This window comes from Alternaria alternata (genome assembly GCF_001642055.1).
Source record: "Alternaria alternata strain SRC1lrK2f unplaced genomic scaffold CC77scaffold_14, whole genome shotgun sequence".
Taxonomy (NCBI): Eukaryota; Fungi; Ascomycota; class Dothideomycetes; order Pleosporales; family Pleosporaceae; genus Alternaria; species Alternaria alternata.
The window spans coordinates 863,665-878,150 of record NW_017306203.1 but is presented as its reverse complement, the minus strand read 5'-3'; the positions used below and the strand labels follow the sequence as shown (position 1 = coordinate 878,150).

General features: G+C 52.0%; 4 protein-coding genes across 4 annotated transcripts; all 4 read left to right on the top strand.

Moving 5' to 3' along the window:
- Positions 1–891: 891 nt before the first annotated feature.
- CC77DRAFT_1063031 (hypothetical protein) lies at positions 892–4,440 on the top strand (the record flags this gene model as incomplete). The annotated part of the gene is made up of 2 exons (XM_018528593.1): positions 892–3,642; positions 3,694–4,440. 2 exons carry the CDS (start codon positions 892–894, stop codon positions 4,438–4,440), a joined length of 3,498 nt encoding a protein of 1,165 aa, XP_018384535.1.
- A 1,946-nt stretch (positions 4,441–6,386) lies between these two features.
- CC77DRAFT_1021942 (lactonase) lies at positions 6,387–8,148 on the top strand. Its single transcript, XM_018525363.1, has 4 exons — positions 6,387–6,830; positions 6,888–7,341; positions 7,394–7,780; positions 7,839–8,148. Exons 1-4 carry the CDS (start codon positions 6,681–6,683, stop codon positions 8,045–8,047), a joined length of 1,200 nt encoding a protein of 399 aa, XP_018384534.1. The 5' UTR covers positions 6,387–6,680; the 3' UTR covers positions 8,048–8,148.
- Positions 8,149–9,213: 1,065 nt separating this feature from the next.
- CC77DRAFT_185988 (hypothetical protein) lies at positions 9,214–10,893 on the top strand. Its single transcript, XM_018530523.1, has one exon. It carries the CDS (start codon positions 9,653–9,655, stop codon positions 10,769–10,771), a length of 1,119 nt encoding a protein of 372 aa, XP_018384533.1. The 5' UTR covers positions 9,214–9,652; the 3' UTR covers positions 10,772–10,893.
- A 2,523-nt stretch (positions 10,894–13,416) lies between these two features.
- CC77DRAFT_1041782 (hypothetical protein) lies at positions 13,417–14,424 on the top strand (the record flags this gene model as incomplete). The annotated part of the gene is made up of 2 exons (XM_018527244.1): positions 13,417–13,569; positions 13,621–14,424. The coding sequence occupies 2 exons, from the start codon at positions 13,417–13,419 to the stop codon at positions 14,422–14,424; spliced, it is 957 nt and encodes a 318-aa protein (XP_018384532.1).
- Positions 14,425–14,486: the final 62 nt, after the last annotated feature.

Below are 14,486 nucleotides of genomic sequence, written 5' to 3'. Positions count from 1 at the left end.
GCGGTCTGGCAGAGGTGGAGCGTTACGTGTCTATTAATCGTAGAGACCATTTCGTACCATTGTATGACTGCTTCACTTTGTCTTCGTGGTCTGCATTCTATTGGTAGGCAGGGCTAACGGGCTTCGCGCTGCAGGGCGTTACGAGGTAAATGGGTGGGTTGGGGGCACGGGCCCCGTGTCTTCCTGCCACACGGGCGAAAAGGCACAAGGCACCCTGCGAGAACGCGTCTTCTCCCATATACCACAGCATTCCCAGCCGATCGCTATCGAGCGCAAGAAGGGTCTCCTCATCGCTCGATCGCTCTCACTCTCCCCTCGTCATTGCATCATCAAGTTGTTGTCGCGCCTGCCGTGTTCCCGACTATACTTGCCTGCCGTGCGGAGGTAAACACGCGCGCATTGCGCCTTCGCTTCCCCAGTACACGATACAGCAAATCACCCTAGGCCACGCCGACAACACCAACCACGCTCTCTCCACCCTCCAGCCATCCTTTCTCCACCAGGACCCTCCATCACCAGGCCTTGTATGGAGCACCTAACGACCTCGGCCGTTGCTTGTTGAAGGTGGAATCACGGAACTTGGCCAACATCGTCACCATCGCGCCCCACGCCATCGCGCGCCTGCCGACAACATTGCACACATTCATACCACCCAAGCGCCAACACGCACTACCAACAGCACCAGCACCAGCACCAACATCGCGCTACAGCTATCGATTCAAGACTGCAAACATCTCCATGCCCTCTGCACCTGCCTAAAACACGACAACACGTCACGGGAGACATTACTGCCCGCCACCTGCACAGTCTCATACCAAAACACCCCGACTCACTTCAGACGCCTCCATCACGGGCAAACGTCTGCATTGAGACGCTCTCATTACGCGAACCATGGATTACGGATATTCGCCCAGTCGCGAATGTGGCACCATGCACTTTCCCTCACCAACCGGACCCCACAGCTATCGCCTCGACAGCACCCACTTCTCCCATCTCCAGGAGCTCCGACGCTCTCTCTCGCGCTCACCATCAAAACAGTCGCGTTTCCAACTCCGCAACTCCGACACGCCCCGCTCTCCCATCTCTCCCCTCGCCATTGCGCGCGCATTCTCTCCCAAGGCGCTCAAGGTCACAAGCCCTCTCGCGGATTTCCCTGAGTCACCACTGGCGCAAGCCGCCCCAGCCAACAAGAAGAAGTTCTCCCTGCGACGCTCAGGCCCCTTCCGGTCATCACCGCGCACGCGCAACAGCAACTCCAAGAGCCCGCGTCGACGCGCCTTAGCCGAGTCTACCGACGTTGGCAACGCGACGCCCTTCATTACGCGACATTCACCCGGCCAAGAAAACACCCCCGCGCGACGACCAAGCGCAGAGTCCCCGGACACCATGGACATGGACAAGCGACTTGAAGTAGACGACAAACCCATCAAATTCGAGTTTGCGCGTCGCCCCGAATTGTCGCCCGCGCCTCCCGCAAAGTCAAGCCCACTCAAGCGCAACGATGGACTTATGAATCTCAGCGGATCTCCCGGCAGCAGCCCTATGGCGAAGCGCCGGAGTCTGCATGGCGTCTCGAGCCTCGGAAACGACTTCGAGAGCATATTCGACCCAACCCCCGCACCGCGCATCTCTGCTGATGAGAGCTCGCGCCCGTTCAACGACATGACCAACGGCTTTTGTTTCAACAGTTCACCTATCTCTGGCGCGACATCGCCCGTCCGTCGGACAACCTCATTGCGGAGGTCGACTCTGTCGCAGCGCTCCAACACTCCGCGCAAGCCAAGCCACGACGGTGAGTTCGCTATGCCTGGACCGGCTGCCTCCAAGACGCGCAACCGCATGTCGCTAGATAGCACCGTGAACCAATCGATACAAACCCCACCCATGCAGACGCCTTTCCGCAAGTCCACATTCGACGCCGGGCGCATGGGTTTGCCAACACCATTCCCTCGTGGTGGAGCACAACCTCATCCACTATCACATGCGCATACACCAGCATCTGCTTCCTCGAGCGTACACGGCACACCAATGGCCCCTCCCCGAGCTCCAGCCGTTCAATGGGGTGGCCCTGCATTCCCCCCGCCTCCGATGTCCGCTAACCCACATTTCTCTCGCTCACTACCGATCGGTATCGGACGCCCATTTGCACCAGATGGTGAGCAATCGTCGCAGGACTCATTCGACACACCTTTCAAGATCGCGCCGGCGGCACCTGTCGCCTTCTCTACTGGCCTCTTGTCCAAGAAGAACCGTAATGCCGACGAGCCAGCAGCAGGTGGCGTCTATGTCATGCCCGACACGCCATCAAAGCGCCAGTCGTTCCCTCCAGCTTCAGGAGACCGCACAGTCAACATTGACACACCCTTGGTCAAGAGGAGTGGCAGTCTCTTCGGCAATGAATCTCGACCACAGCATCAGTTTGGTACGCCTAGCACGCCATTCAGTGCGAGTGTATCAAATGTGTCAAAGTTCACAACAGACTCATTCGGCAAGCGACCAAGCATCTTCGGTGGCATGGGTAGTACCATGCAACGCCGAGGCAGCTTTGTAAGTATCGACGGAGACAATGACGAAGATGCCCAGCCAGACACACAATCACCGACGGCGAACCGGATGGGTGACAGTCAATTGAGTGCGGATGACACACCACCTACCCCAACCAAACCCAGTAATGGATCTAGTCGTCGTTCCAAGGAGAGCAGCCTGCGCCGTAAGACGTTCCGCTCGCGCCCTTCTATTGGCCAAGATACATTTGCAGTACCCGACAATGACGGTCGGCCGACGAGTAAGTACATATCTCATACAGATCTAGTTGATTTTCCGGATGAAGACAGCTCGTCAGAAGACGAGGAGTCCAAGTCAACGGTTAACAAGTCCCCTTCTGCACATGCTCTCAGCGCGAATCAAGGTCGGCTGTTGCGGCAAACCAATGCTGTGGCTCACCCTCTGTCTTTTTCGCGGCGGGTTGCCCGTACACCTCTTCAGTCACTGAATAGCGAGAGCAACACTAAACATTCTACAGCAGCTGGAAGTCTCTTTGGCGCGCCATCACCACACACCCCCGCGCACGAATCTTCCGCTCCCCTTGACGCGAGCAAGCTATCAATCTCCGGCAACAGACGGGGATCTTTCCCTTTCAACAGCAGCTTTGGCTCTTTCGCGCCTGCCACACCGACAACACCACGTGACTCCGGCTTCTTCGGTAGTGTTCAAGGCGCAATTCCCATCGGCCTAACAAAGAACGACGTGGATGAATCCTTGAGTGAAAGGTTCCACGAGATCAAGCCTCTCGATGGCGGAGAGGGCGAGTTTTCTACAGTCTACCGTGTGGGCCAGCCGGTCAAGATCTCGCCGCTAAGGTCACCCGCTGGCAGCCAGGTATGGGTTGTAAAGAAGTCGAAGAAGCCGTACATTGGTGCAGGCGACCGCCAGAAGAAGATGCGTGAGGTCGATATCCTCTACGCTCTTCAAGGCCACGAGCATGTGTTGGACATCAAAACCCACTGGGAGTTTGACCAGCACCTATACATCCAGACTGAGTATTGTGAGGGCGGTAACTTGAGGAAATACCTCGACACTGTTGGCTTTAATAGCCGTCTCGATGACTTCCGCATCTGGAAGATCCTGCTCGAGCTTTCCATGGTATGTCTAAATATAGTCTTTGTTCGCAACACACCGCTAATCCTATTGCAGGGTCTCAAGGCCATTCACGACGCTGGCTATATTCATCTTGACCTTAAGCCCGCCAACATCCTCATCGACTTTGAGGGTGGACTCAAGATCGCAGACTTTGGTCTAGCGAGTCAGTGGCCAGCTCCAGCTGGTATCGATGGCGAAGGCGACCGTCATTATCTCGCACCCGAGCAACTCTCCGGCCGATTCGACAAGCCTGCCGATGTCTTTGCACTTGGCATGATGCTCGCTGAAATTGCTGGCAATTGCGTTATCCCCGAGAATGGCGACTACTGGCAAAAGCTACGATCTGGCGAGTTTGAGAGCGTACTCCCCAGCCTTACTTGGAGCGCCGACAGCAGCACCCTCAGTCGCGACGTCCATGGCGACCCAGTCTCTGAACAGGCAAGGCCTTCCATGGACGGCTTCCTCATGTCGGATGCTGCTGAAGACTCGATGGCCTCCATTATGGTCAAGCCGGCCTCTAACCCCGAGGAGGAGCTGGCTCGCGCGCCTTCATTCATGGTGCAGCGCAACGACCCCAACTCTATGGACCACGTCGTCTACGCCATGCTGAACCGAGACCCCGAAATGCGACCAACTGCGGAGCAAGTACTCCAATGTTACGGTTGCCGATGGGTCGAGTCAAGACGCCGAGCTGGTGCCACTATCTACGAGGGCAACTTCGGGCCCAGCGACGAAGTCCTTGCCACTTACACTGGTGATCACCAGGACAGTGTCTTTGAAGACATGATGGACATGAGCTAAGCGCTCATCCAATATCGTTTTCTTGTTCAACTCCGCTCCGTTTACTCCGCACAAACACCGTCTTGGTTACGACGTGCATCTGCAGCCATCTTCTGAATGTCTTGCGATACTGTTGTACCTCGACATCATCAACATCACCACCCTTGTAACACTATTTCCACGATCTGGCGTTTTGAGATCGGAAAAAGGGCAAAAAGCACTTCTGATGCTTTAACGACTCACTGTATCACGAGTCGCCTGTTTTTGTCTTTGTTTCCTTTGTACCTTTTCCTTTGTTCTTCATCACTGTTATTACGAGCTTCTGAACGTTACGGCCATGATATCTTGGGGCACTGGGTTGTCCCCCTCTTGGCGGGTTTTGGGTTTGGCTATTATACTTGGAGTTCTCTGCGTTGCATATGCATCCCCCCACGAGGATACCTTCGCAGCTGGAAAACAGCGCGAATGGGGATTGGCGTTTTTTCTCTTTGTCTTTGTGCATCATTGAATGACTGGTACGGCTTTTACTGTATCAACGTAGGAGGTTGGAGTTGAGATGGCTGGTTGGGTTATGGCGGTGGTTGGTGGGACGGTTGGAAGGTGGACATCGGGGTTAATGTTCAAAGAGCAATATCACTCACGATCTTCATGACCCATTTTCAAGTCTTTTGCTTGCGACGCGTGTGATGTGCCGTATGTATGCTGATATGGTTGTATGGTTTTCGGACCGTGCGATCAAGCGCTACTGTTATCAACTAACAGAATGAAGCCACCCTCATAAGCAGCTGCCATTGCCAACGCGCTTCTGTATGAAGCGGATATACTAAGCCTTAGGTATAGTCGCGTATGAACGCAGGCTTTTGCAGGTAGACCTAGCCTTGAGGTGTAAGATGGGATGATAATTCGCATTGAACGGTTGGAAGCAGATTGAGCTCTTTATCTAACTAACAAGAACTGCTAGAGCTTGGCTTCGTAAATATGTCTATGAACGCGAGAGGGATGGGGTTGTAGATGTGACTGATAATGAGATGTGATGTTGGCCGCCGGACTTGCGTCAATGGATGTGAAGGAGTAGTAAAAGGTTCGTTCAATAATCGTCTTCTTCAGTGCTATCTTGTTCTACAGATCAATTCGAAATTGCTTTGCGTCGGTGTTAGGTTATGTCATGCCCTCTTATGTGTGCTTTTCCTCTTTGTTTCCAATTTTTTGGGCGAGTTTAGTGTTGTGATTCGGGACAGGAAAGAGCTGTGGTTGCGATCGAACCAATTCATGTAAAGAAACCAAGGTTGGCGAATTTTGTGAGCCAGCAAAGTCATCCACGTTCGAGAAATGACATCGAACAAGAACAGAGGCCTTTGGCTCAGATACCTGCTTGGCTTATGTTCACTTGCTATTGAAGTTATACCAGGCACGAGGCCGTTGCTGAAATTTGGGACAAGACACTGACACTAGGTATGCACTTGCATCTCGACTGTGTTCAGTTCTGGTGCCAGACTTGCATATGATCAGCCGATTAGAACCCGCAGGTATGGTTCCCAATTATCGACAGGTATAAGCTAAGCTTTTTAATATATGTGCAGGACATGGGCATGGAACCCAGGAATGCCATTCCTGCAGCAGCCCCATCCGGCAATGCATCTCCGTCCCCGGGTTCGAACACGAAGAGATGAATCTAGCCTTCTGGTGCATTGTTCAAAGAATACCGGCAACGGAAACGGCTCGAGATACCCTAGCCGGTCCGGCCAAACTGTCGCGCCAAGAAGGCACCGCGGCTTGGTGCGCATCGGGAAGCAAGGAACATATGGTAAGCTGCATACAAAGTATCCTACGCCCTGTTTAGCCTACAATCTGCGCGAGAACAGCGTTCCTTATTGAATGAGGTGTTATGGCGCGAACGCACCACATTGGTAGTCGAAACGTTACTCCGCGGATGGAATTGGAGTTCAATGTGCGACTTCAAGGCGGGGTCGCGATATCCCCAACCCCACGGGGTCATTGCGCCTAGCTTCATCACCGGCCTTTCTAATCCTTGACTAATTGAGCGCCATCGGCCCTCTTCCATGATGCCATGCCGAATGTAGTCGACAGCGAGCCGCATGATGACGAAAATACCGCTATATGGATACATGCCGAGATAATCTAATTTTCAACAGGCCTAGAGACAAACGGTGAAGAGATTATCCGTGCAGAAACCATGTACTTCTTATACTGTGGCTGTCCCCAGAGTTTGGAGAGTTACAGTCGGTCAAACTCAATTCAAGATGCCATCTACCACCGTCTTCCTGGCTGCTAGTGCAGCAGTCAGCTATGCTTTCGCGCAGACTGTACCCGAGTCTGCGCAGATCGTCGACCAGAAGAGCTTCAATGTTCTGCCAAATGTCCCACCGCCTTCCGGAGCTAATGCTTCAACGGTATGTTTTCCATCTCGAGCAGCTCCATCCAACTTGGGATATCTAACAGTGCTATAGCTGTTTGTTTGGCCCGGTGTAACCGAAGAGTCTCTATCAGCCAAGCCCTTCCACATCTATGATGAGGAATTCTACGATGTCATTGGTGACAGCCCTTCGTTGACCACCATTGCAACCTCAGAGTCGGACCCCATCTTCCATGAGGCTGTCACTTGGTACCCTCCGACTGAGGAAGTTTTCTTCGTCCAGAATGCTGGTGCTCCTGCCGCGGGCACCGGACTGAACAAGTCTTCCATTATCCAGAAGATCAAGCTTTCGGATGCCGAGAAAGTGAGGAATGGAACCCTCGAGGCAGTTCCCGTGACTGTGGTCAACACCTCCAACCCACAGGTTATTAACCCCAATGGTGGCACTAACTGGAAGGGCAACATTATCTTCGCTGGTGAGGGCCAGGGTGACAACGTGCCATCCGCGTTGTATGTTATGAACCCTCTGCCACCGTACAACACGACCAGTAAGCATCTCAAATGAAATTCGAGAGTGCAACACGATACTGATCATCACAGCTCTTGTGAACAACTACTTTGGTCGCCAGTTCAGCTCGCTCAACGACTTGGTCGTTAACCCAACAAACGGTGATTTGTACTTCACCGACACTCTTTACGGATACCTCCAGGACTTCCGTCCTTACCCCGGTATGCGAGAGCAGGTGTACCGCTACAACTTCGACACTGGTGCGCTGACCGTTGTCGCCGATGGTTTCGGCCACCCCAACGGAATCACTATCTCGCCTGATGGCAAGAAGGCCTATGTCTCCGATACTGGTGTTGTAGGCGGATTCTACGGTCTTAACCTGACTGCTCCTGCGTCGATCTACTCATACGATGTCAGCGAGGACGGCACCTTCGACAACCGCAAGACCTTCGCTTACGTCCCCGCTTTTATCCCTGACGGTATGTTCTTGGACGCGGACATTAACTGTTGAATGCAGGCGCTAACATGTTCTGATAGGTGTACACGCTGATTCCAAGGGTCGCGTTTACGCTGGTGCCGGTGACGGTGTATGGGTCTACAACCCTTCTGGCAAGCTTATCGGCAAGATCTACACTGGCGTGACAGCGGCTAACTTCAAGTTCGCGGGAGAGGGACGCATGGTCATTACCGGACAGACCAAGCTGTTCTACGCCACTGTGGCCGCATCTGGCGCACCTATTCAGTGATCAATGGAACTTCCAACGTCGCTGCTTAGTTGATTACTGAGCTGATACCATAATGTGTTACACTGCACAATTAGACAAGTAATGTAATTTGAAATGCCAGAGCTCTAGACTTGAGAACCCTGGAAATCCTGCAGTGATAGTGATGCCCAAGAGGATTCCAAGATAACACGCCTTCTCTTGTCAGGTACGCGGTGCCGAAGCTATACCATACCCAGTGTCCTGCAGGCCGCTGTTACATGGTGGCGTCTACTAAATATTTGTCTAAAGCCACCGGGTGTTGAACACGAATGCGCAAGGTAGTTCGCGAAAGGTGCACGTGATGTTGGGCTTCCAGCAGGTATAAGGGGAAGCTAAGTCCACTGGGTCCCGAGAGAAGGGCCGTAGACTACCAGTCGGCGTTACCCCGGACCCCGTGGAAAGGATGCCTTCGGCTCCTTCATTGCTAAACGCCACTTCGACGCAACGCAAAACACGAAGCGATACAGCACTGCCTCCTCCTGGGCAATTTGAGTTCTCTCGCGATGCAGCGCTACTCATATGCCTTTCCGCAACAGGCAGCTACTTTCGCATCTCAGAGCGTACGAAGAACGCGTCTGACTCTCAAGTCGCTCAGCGGCACCAGCGGAACGACCTGAACAAGGCGCCATTTACTTGGCACATCGCCACAGAAGCTAGAAACCGTGAACCGCGCTTCCGTCATGCCACCTGCAGGTACCTTCAAAGTTAAAATCGCGTACGCTGCAAGCGAGCCGGTCAATGCAGGAAAGATCAAACCGACGTATTCTAGGTGACACCGGGAACCGAGTATCGTTTTGCGGGTGCGGGTTGGAGAAGCGCATGAAGCCTCCAGCCATGTGCCTCATTCTTGGTCGATCCGGAAAACTCCCCATCCTCCTTGTGTGGTCTAGAGCGGCATCGACCATGTTATCGAAATCACTCGGGCCTCATGTAAAGTACGCAATATCCAAATGCGAGAAGGGCCTGTTGTACTCACTTGCTGGTTATCCATGGCGATAATGTCCAGGAAATACAGCCCAGATCATACGATGCTTGATTTCTAAAGCCAAGGTTTTTTTCTCAGGGAAATAAGAACTGGACTGGGACATGGCGGCCACGGCAAGCAGATAATGATACAGGAGCGAATCGCAACCTCGATGTGAGTTGGGGATTAGCTGGAACGGACCGATGTTCGATTGCGATTCAAGCTAGTGTGGCTGGCATGGCATTCACGCCCACCAATAGGGGTATTCACATAGGCGAACATGATGTGTCGCCAAGAAAAGGAGGGTCTCATGAGATGTCTTCCGCTGTCCCCGAGCGAAACAGACTGATCTTGTGAGGGATTTCCTGGCTCTGTCCGCACGTACCAGGATCGGTATGTCCTTGGTGCCCCTGCAGATGCGGCTCAGATACGATACGGCTGATATGGGGGGGAGGGAACATGGGAAGGTTCAGACTACCCATCCACATCCATGGCGGAACCCCGGTTACACCGAGCCTGGCTGAACAAGTGTTGTGGAGGTGATCCCCAGATCCGCTTTGAACTCCACTCTTTGCTTCGTTAACACTGCTTTTCCCTCCCTTCGAACACCCACCTGCCCTGCAATGGCCGTCAACGTCGTCGTATCGAAGACCATTGCGGCGGTGTTTCTCAGCATAGCACTTTACAACTTTCTCGAACTTAATGTCTACATTTTTACCTTGTTCAAGAGACGGAGCGGGCTCTACTTTTGGAGCTTTACCATCTCAACATGGGGTATCGTCTTCAACGCCACCGGATACACGCTCATGCACCTGGCAGAGATCCCGGAAAAGAACATTTACGCCACATTCATCCTCATAGGATGGTGCGCCATGATTACTGGACAATCGGTTGTGCTTTACTCGCGATTACACATCGTGATGCATAACAGGAAGAAACTCAGAGCCGTTCTGATCATGATTATAACCAACGCTGTGTGGCTTCACATACCCATCATTGTTCTGGTCTACGGCGCCAACTCGAGCAACCCGGACCCATTCGTCAAGCCTTATGCGATCTACGAAAAGATCCAGCTCAGTGTCTTCATCGCCCAGGAACTCATCATCTCCGGCCTATACGTTTTCGAAACCACAAAACTCCTCCGCATGGAACGTACAATCGGCAACTTTGGCACGAAAAGCCTACTTCACCATCTCATGTTCGTCAACTTCCTTGTCATCCTCCTTGACTTCAGCATCCTGGGCCTCGAGTTTGCAGATATGTTTGAGATCCAGACCTCGTGGAAGCCACTCGTATACAGCATCAAGCTCAAACTGGAATTCAGCATTCTCAACCGCCTCGTCCAGTTGACCAGGAACGCCAGGAGTGGGTGTGCCAGCTCATATAGTAACGGCGCCATTCAATCCCAAGGCGTGGCACTAGGCACGATGAAGGGAACAAAGAAGGGAACGAGCCATCAACGCTCCGTTCTAGCCACCGCCACAGATCATCAAGAGCAATGGGAGGTGCACGTTAGCAGGGGAAAAGCAAACAATGAGGCGTTCCCATCGAGCGTTATAAAAACAACAGAATTCACGGTCCAGAGCCATGCGCGCGAGGACAGCGAGGACAAGATTAGCGTGGCAGGGAGCAAAGAAGAGATTCTGGCCCATTCGGCACCTCATGATACCCAGGGGACTAGTACTTCTTCTGTGTCGTCAGACCACCAGTATGGGAGATATAACAACCAGCCATGGCAATAATCACAAGACCGTGTGTACACTTTGCCACACGGTTGCTACGAATTTCTTTGATACCAATAGATTTTACTTTGTTTCACTTATGAATTATGAATGGACTAATGAATATGCACCTGTTTCGTGATCAGTACCTCTCCTGGCTGGGTTTTGTGTATGCCAAGGTCCAAGTGTTGCCTACAAGCTCTTGATCCTGTCGGAGACCGGTTACTATGATATTCCACCTTCCTAGTATGGAATTGACCCGACTTCAAGCACCGTGATGTCTTGCACAAACGCTTTGAACTTTTTAGCTTACTTGTCATGTCTGAGGGGCTAGGTGGGTCAGACTATTCTTCAGCCGTGTCAAATTTGTCTGTATCGGAGCCGTCAACGCCAAAATCTTCGAAGCCAGAATCGTTGTGCTCCTGTTCAAGTACAATGAAGTCTTCAGCATTGGGGTGAGGCGACGCTAGGGCTAACTTACCTGGCTCTGTGGACATGACCAAGGTGATTGAGCGAACGAGGCTAGCCTGGATATGGTACGTTTCATCCTAGAGAGATGCTGTCGATGGGGTCGGTGAAGCCTCAACAGTTGATATGTGGTACCTGAGCAAAGGCTCAATATCATTACCAAAGCCAGCATCTATGAACTCTGGGACCAAATCAGAGCCCAGTGACATATTTTGTGTCGATGGCAAGCCTAGTGCTGGAGCTGCAAGGTCAAAGCCAGCACAATGTTTCTCGCTTTGAGCGTGGCAACCGTCGTCTCAACAGTTATGCCAGATCCGAGTGGATATGAAGTGAGCCCAACAAAGCAGTCTTCTGTAACAACGGTCCGTAGTGCAGTTATTTACGAGGATCAAGCGGGTATAGTCAGCAGGACAAGAGAACTTATCTGTGCTTCGCTGTAACCAGTCGGCGAACTCCTTAACAGCAATATCCGGCCTCCCACGGTATTGGCCGCAAAATTTGGCGAGTTCAACAGTAGTGATACGGGGCTTGCTAGGATATTAAGCCTGGAAAGCTTGAGCGAAACGAGCGATGGCGTCTGACGTGTATCGTTCGCAACCGTCGTTGTCGAAGAGGCGCTTGAGGGTCATGATGGAGCTGGCTTTGCTTGCGTACGAGATTTCGAACGTGCGCTCACCACGCTGAATCTAGCTTCTCAGGATGATTTATCCTCATGGTGGTCGTTTCACCTTCTGTGGCACTTATACCGTCAATAACATTATGTAGATCCGAAAGCGTCACACGCCTCTTTGGAGAACCAGTGTTCTTCTCGTCTTTATTGGCCTCGACTTCGTCACCCTCACTCAAACAATCAAGAGTAGGCAATTCAATAGCTTCGACTTGATCCAGAACCTTATAATTTGCAGTAGCTTGCTTCTTCATTAATTTCGTCATCAGAGCCCCTAATGCAGACACTTGCGCAGCATTTGTAAACGTAGCACATTCTGATGATTCCTTTAGTACAGGCTGTAGTTTTGATTTCTGTGCACTGCGATCGCTAACACCAATACCGATGCAGTCAACGTCCTCAATGCCAATGCAGCTCCGGAAAGGGGCCCTGCTAAAAGCTGCACTTAGGTCGTTGTCAGCTGTACCTTGTAGATTTATCAGATAGAAGGGCACATTTATATGGGAAGCAATGCCGGCTAAGAGTGACGATTCCTTAAAACCGGGTGGACTGGCGAAAAGATGACTATAGCGATAAGGTCGACTGCTAGTTTTGTACCAAGTCTGGGAGTCTTTGTGAAAGAAAAAGCCAGATATCGTCGATGATATCCTGCATTACTCTTGGGTCGAGGTCGATGGTGGAACGAGGGCGTTTCCTTCACTCAAATTGCCTATCTTTTCCGGCATTAGCGCGTATTTCGACTACAGTTAGCTTTGTGTTTTCGGCAATACGCTTCTGGAGGTACTCGAACAATGTCGTGGTCGGCTCTCGGCTACGCACTCAGCATCAGACAGCCATGCATGTCAAGGGATCGGGAACGCGTACGAAGAATTCGCTGTTATCCATGAGTTCAGTCTTCTCCTTTCTCTTTTCCTTATCTGCACCCTCGTAGTACGGTCGGCTACCTATGAGGCTTGATAAGCGGCTGAGGTAGACGCTGTACTCCCTCGAGACCAGAGACGCTGGAAAAACATCGGGGACGTTACAGATGAAAGCTCCATGTCCAGAAACCGATGAGCATCTGAGTTTATAGAAGCGAATAGTGCATTTGCGTCGACGCGTTGTGACAACGCGACCAAAGCGTTGCAGCAGAACTGACTAAGCGAATAGTTGCCCCTGCCGGCTGAACCACAGCCGAACCATCACGTCTCAGACACCACGCGTCTCGGAACGTGATACTCAAGCCTCACAAGGCTCATTTCGTCCAATATTGCATGAAAGCCAGCTCTCGCCCTCTACCAAGCATCATGCAAGGCCTCTGGGCACGCGATACCTGTACCGGCTATCGCGGGCTGCGAATCGTCGCTGTGATTGCGCTTCCTTGATTTACTGCTAACGACATTTCCCGCTTCAGGCCATCCTTTACGCTTCTTTCTTTCTGTCGTTACTGCTGGTCAGCATGCATTGTTGTTGAGCAATGATTTTCTCAACTTTTTCTCCGTTACTATCTCTCTTTTCGTCATGTCTAATGCACAATGTCATCAATGCACAGATGCTGGGAACGTGGTCGCCGGATCATGATCCACTCGAGAGACGACAGAATGGCAACAATAATCGTAATGGTCAGAACAACGGACCCGATACCAGCGCGTTCACTATCGTGAATGGAAGAATATTTACGCCAGGGTTAGGAATCATACTTGCGGTACGTCAGGCGTTGAAGGATGCGCGATACTCCCACTGACAAAAAGATAAGCCCCAGCCCTTCACGCCTATGGGCGGCGACTTTCTTCACATCGCGCTCGACGTCTCAGGCGACGGCAAACTCCCCGTACCGCCACGCAACATCGCCGATTCGCTCACACAAGTCTTCAATTTCACGCTCTTCCTTACATCGACGGTTACGCAGAAAAACTTTACGATATCGAACCTGACAACGTCCACCCCACCTTTCGCAGACATACTAGATCAGGAAAGTGGCCAAACAGTCAAACACATCAACTTCGAATGGCCGGAGTGTTTAGTCGGGGATAACAATGAGGATGAGGGTTCAACTGCGAGGGGAGATTACAACATCAGCATACACCAGAATTACCGATTAAATGGTGTGGAACGATACACTATCTTCAACCTTCCTATCAGTGTTACGAACAGCATTCAGCGCTTTCCAGGTGCCTCGCAGTTGACCACGAAACCTGCTCCCGGTCCACTCAGCGCAAACGGAGGCCGAATGCCCTGCGCGATGATCGAGAATCCGTTGGAGGACTTTCAGACGCAGGTTAACAGCGTCAACAATCCACCGGGGCAGCCTATGCAGGATATTCCGCTCGAAACAAGCGCAAGGAGTGACGGTGGCCAAGTTGGAGGAAATGGACCAGATGATGGATCGAGTGGGAGAGGAGGAAACGGCAACAACCAGAATGGACAGGGAGAGATTGCAGGACAAGGTGGTAACGCTGCACTGGGAGGAGCTGTGAAGATGACGGGAGAGTCATTTTCAATCCTGATGATTGGGATGTTGGGCGCAGTTGTAGTAATGTGCACGTCTGTTAGCTGGTAGTAACCACTGATTGCAGCCACGCTACTCTTATCCTTTGCTACATTCTCGATCTAAACTGCGCT

What these genes read in the sequence shown, in the direction of transcription:
- CC77DRAFT_1021942 (XM_018525363.1), top strand. Translation starts at nt 6,681, where the DNA reads ATGCCATCTACCACCGTCTTCCTGGCTGCTAGTGCAGCAGTCAGCTAT. An exon ending in GCCACCGTACAACACGACCA is followed by an intron (nt 7,342 to 7,393) that starts GTAAGCATCTCA and finishes TGATCATCACAG; the next exon opens with CTCTTGTGAACAACTACTTT. An exon ending in CCCCGCTTTTATCCCTGACG is followed by an intron (nt 7,781 to 7,838) that starts GTATGTTCTTGG and finishes ATGTTCTGATAG; the next exon opens with GTGTACACGCTGATTCCAAG.
- CC77DRAFT_185988 (XM_018530523.1), top strand. Translation starts at nt 9,653, where the DNA reads ATGGCCGTCAACGTCGTCGTATCGAAGACCATTGCGGCGGTGTTTCTC.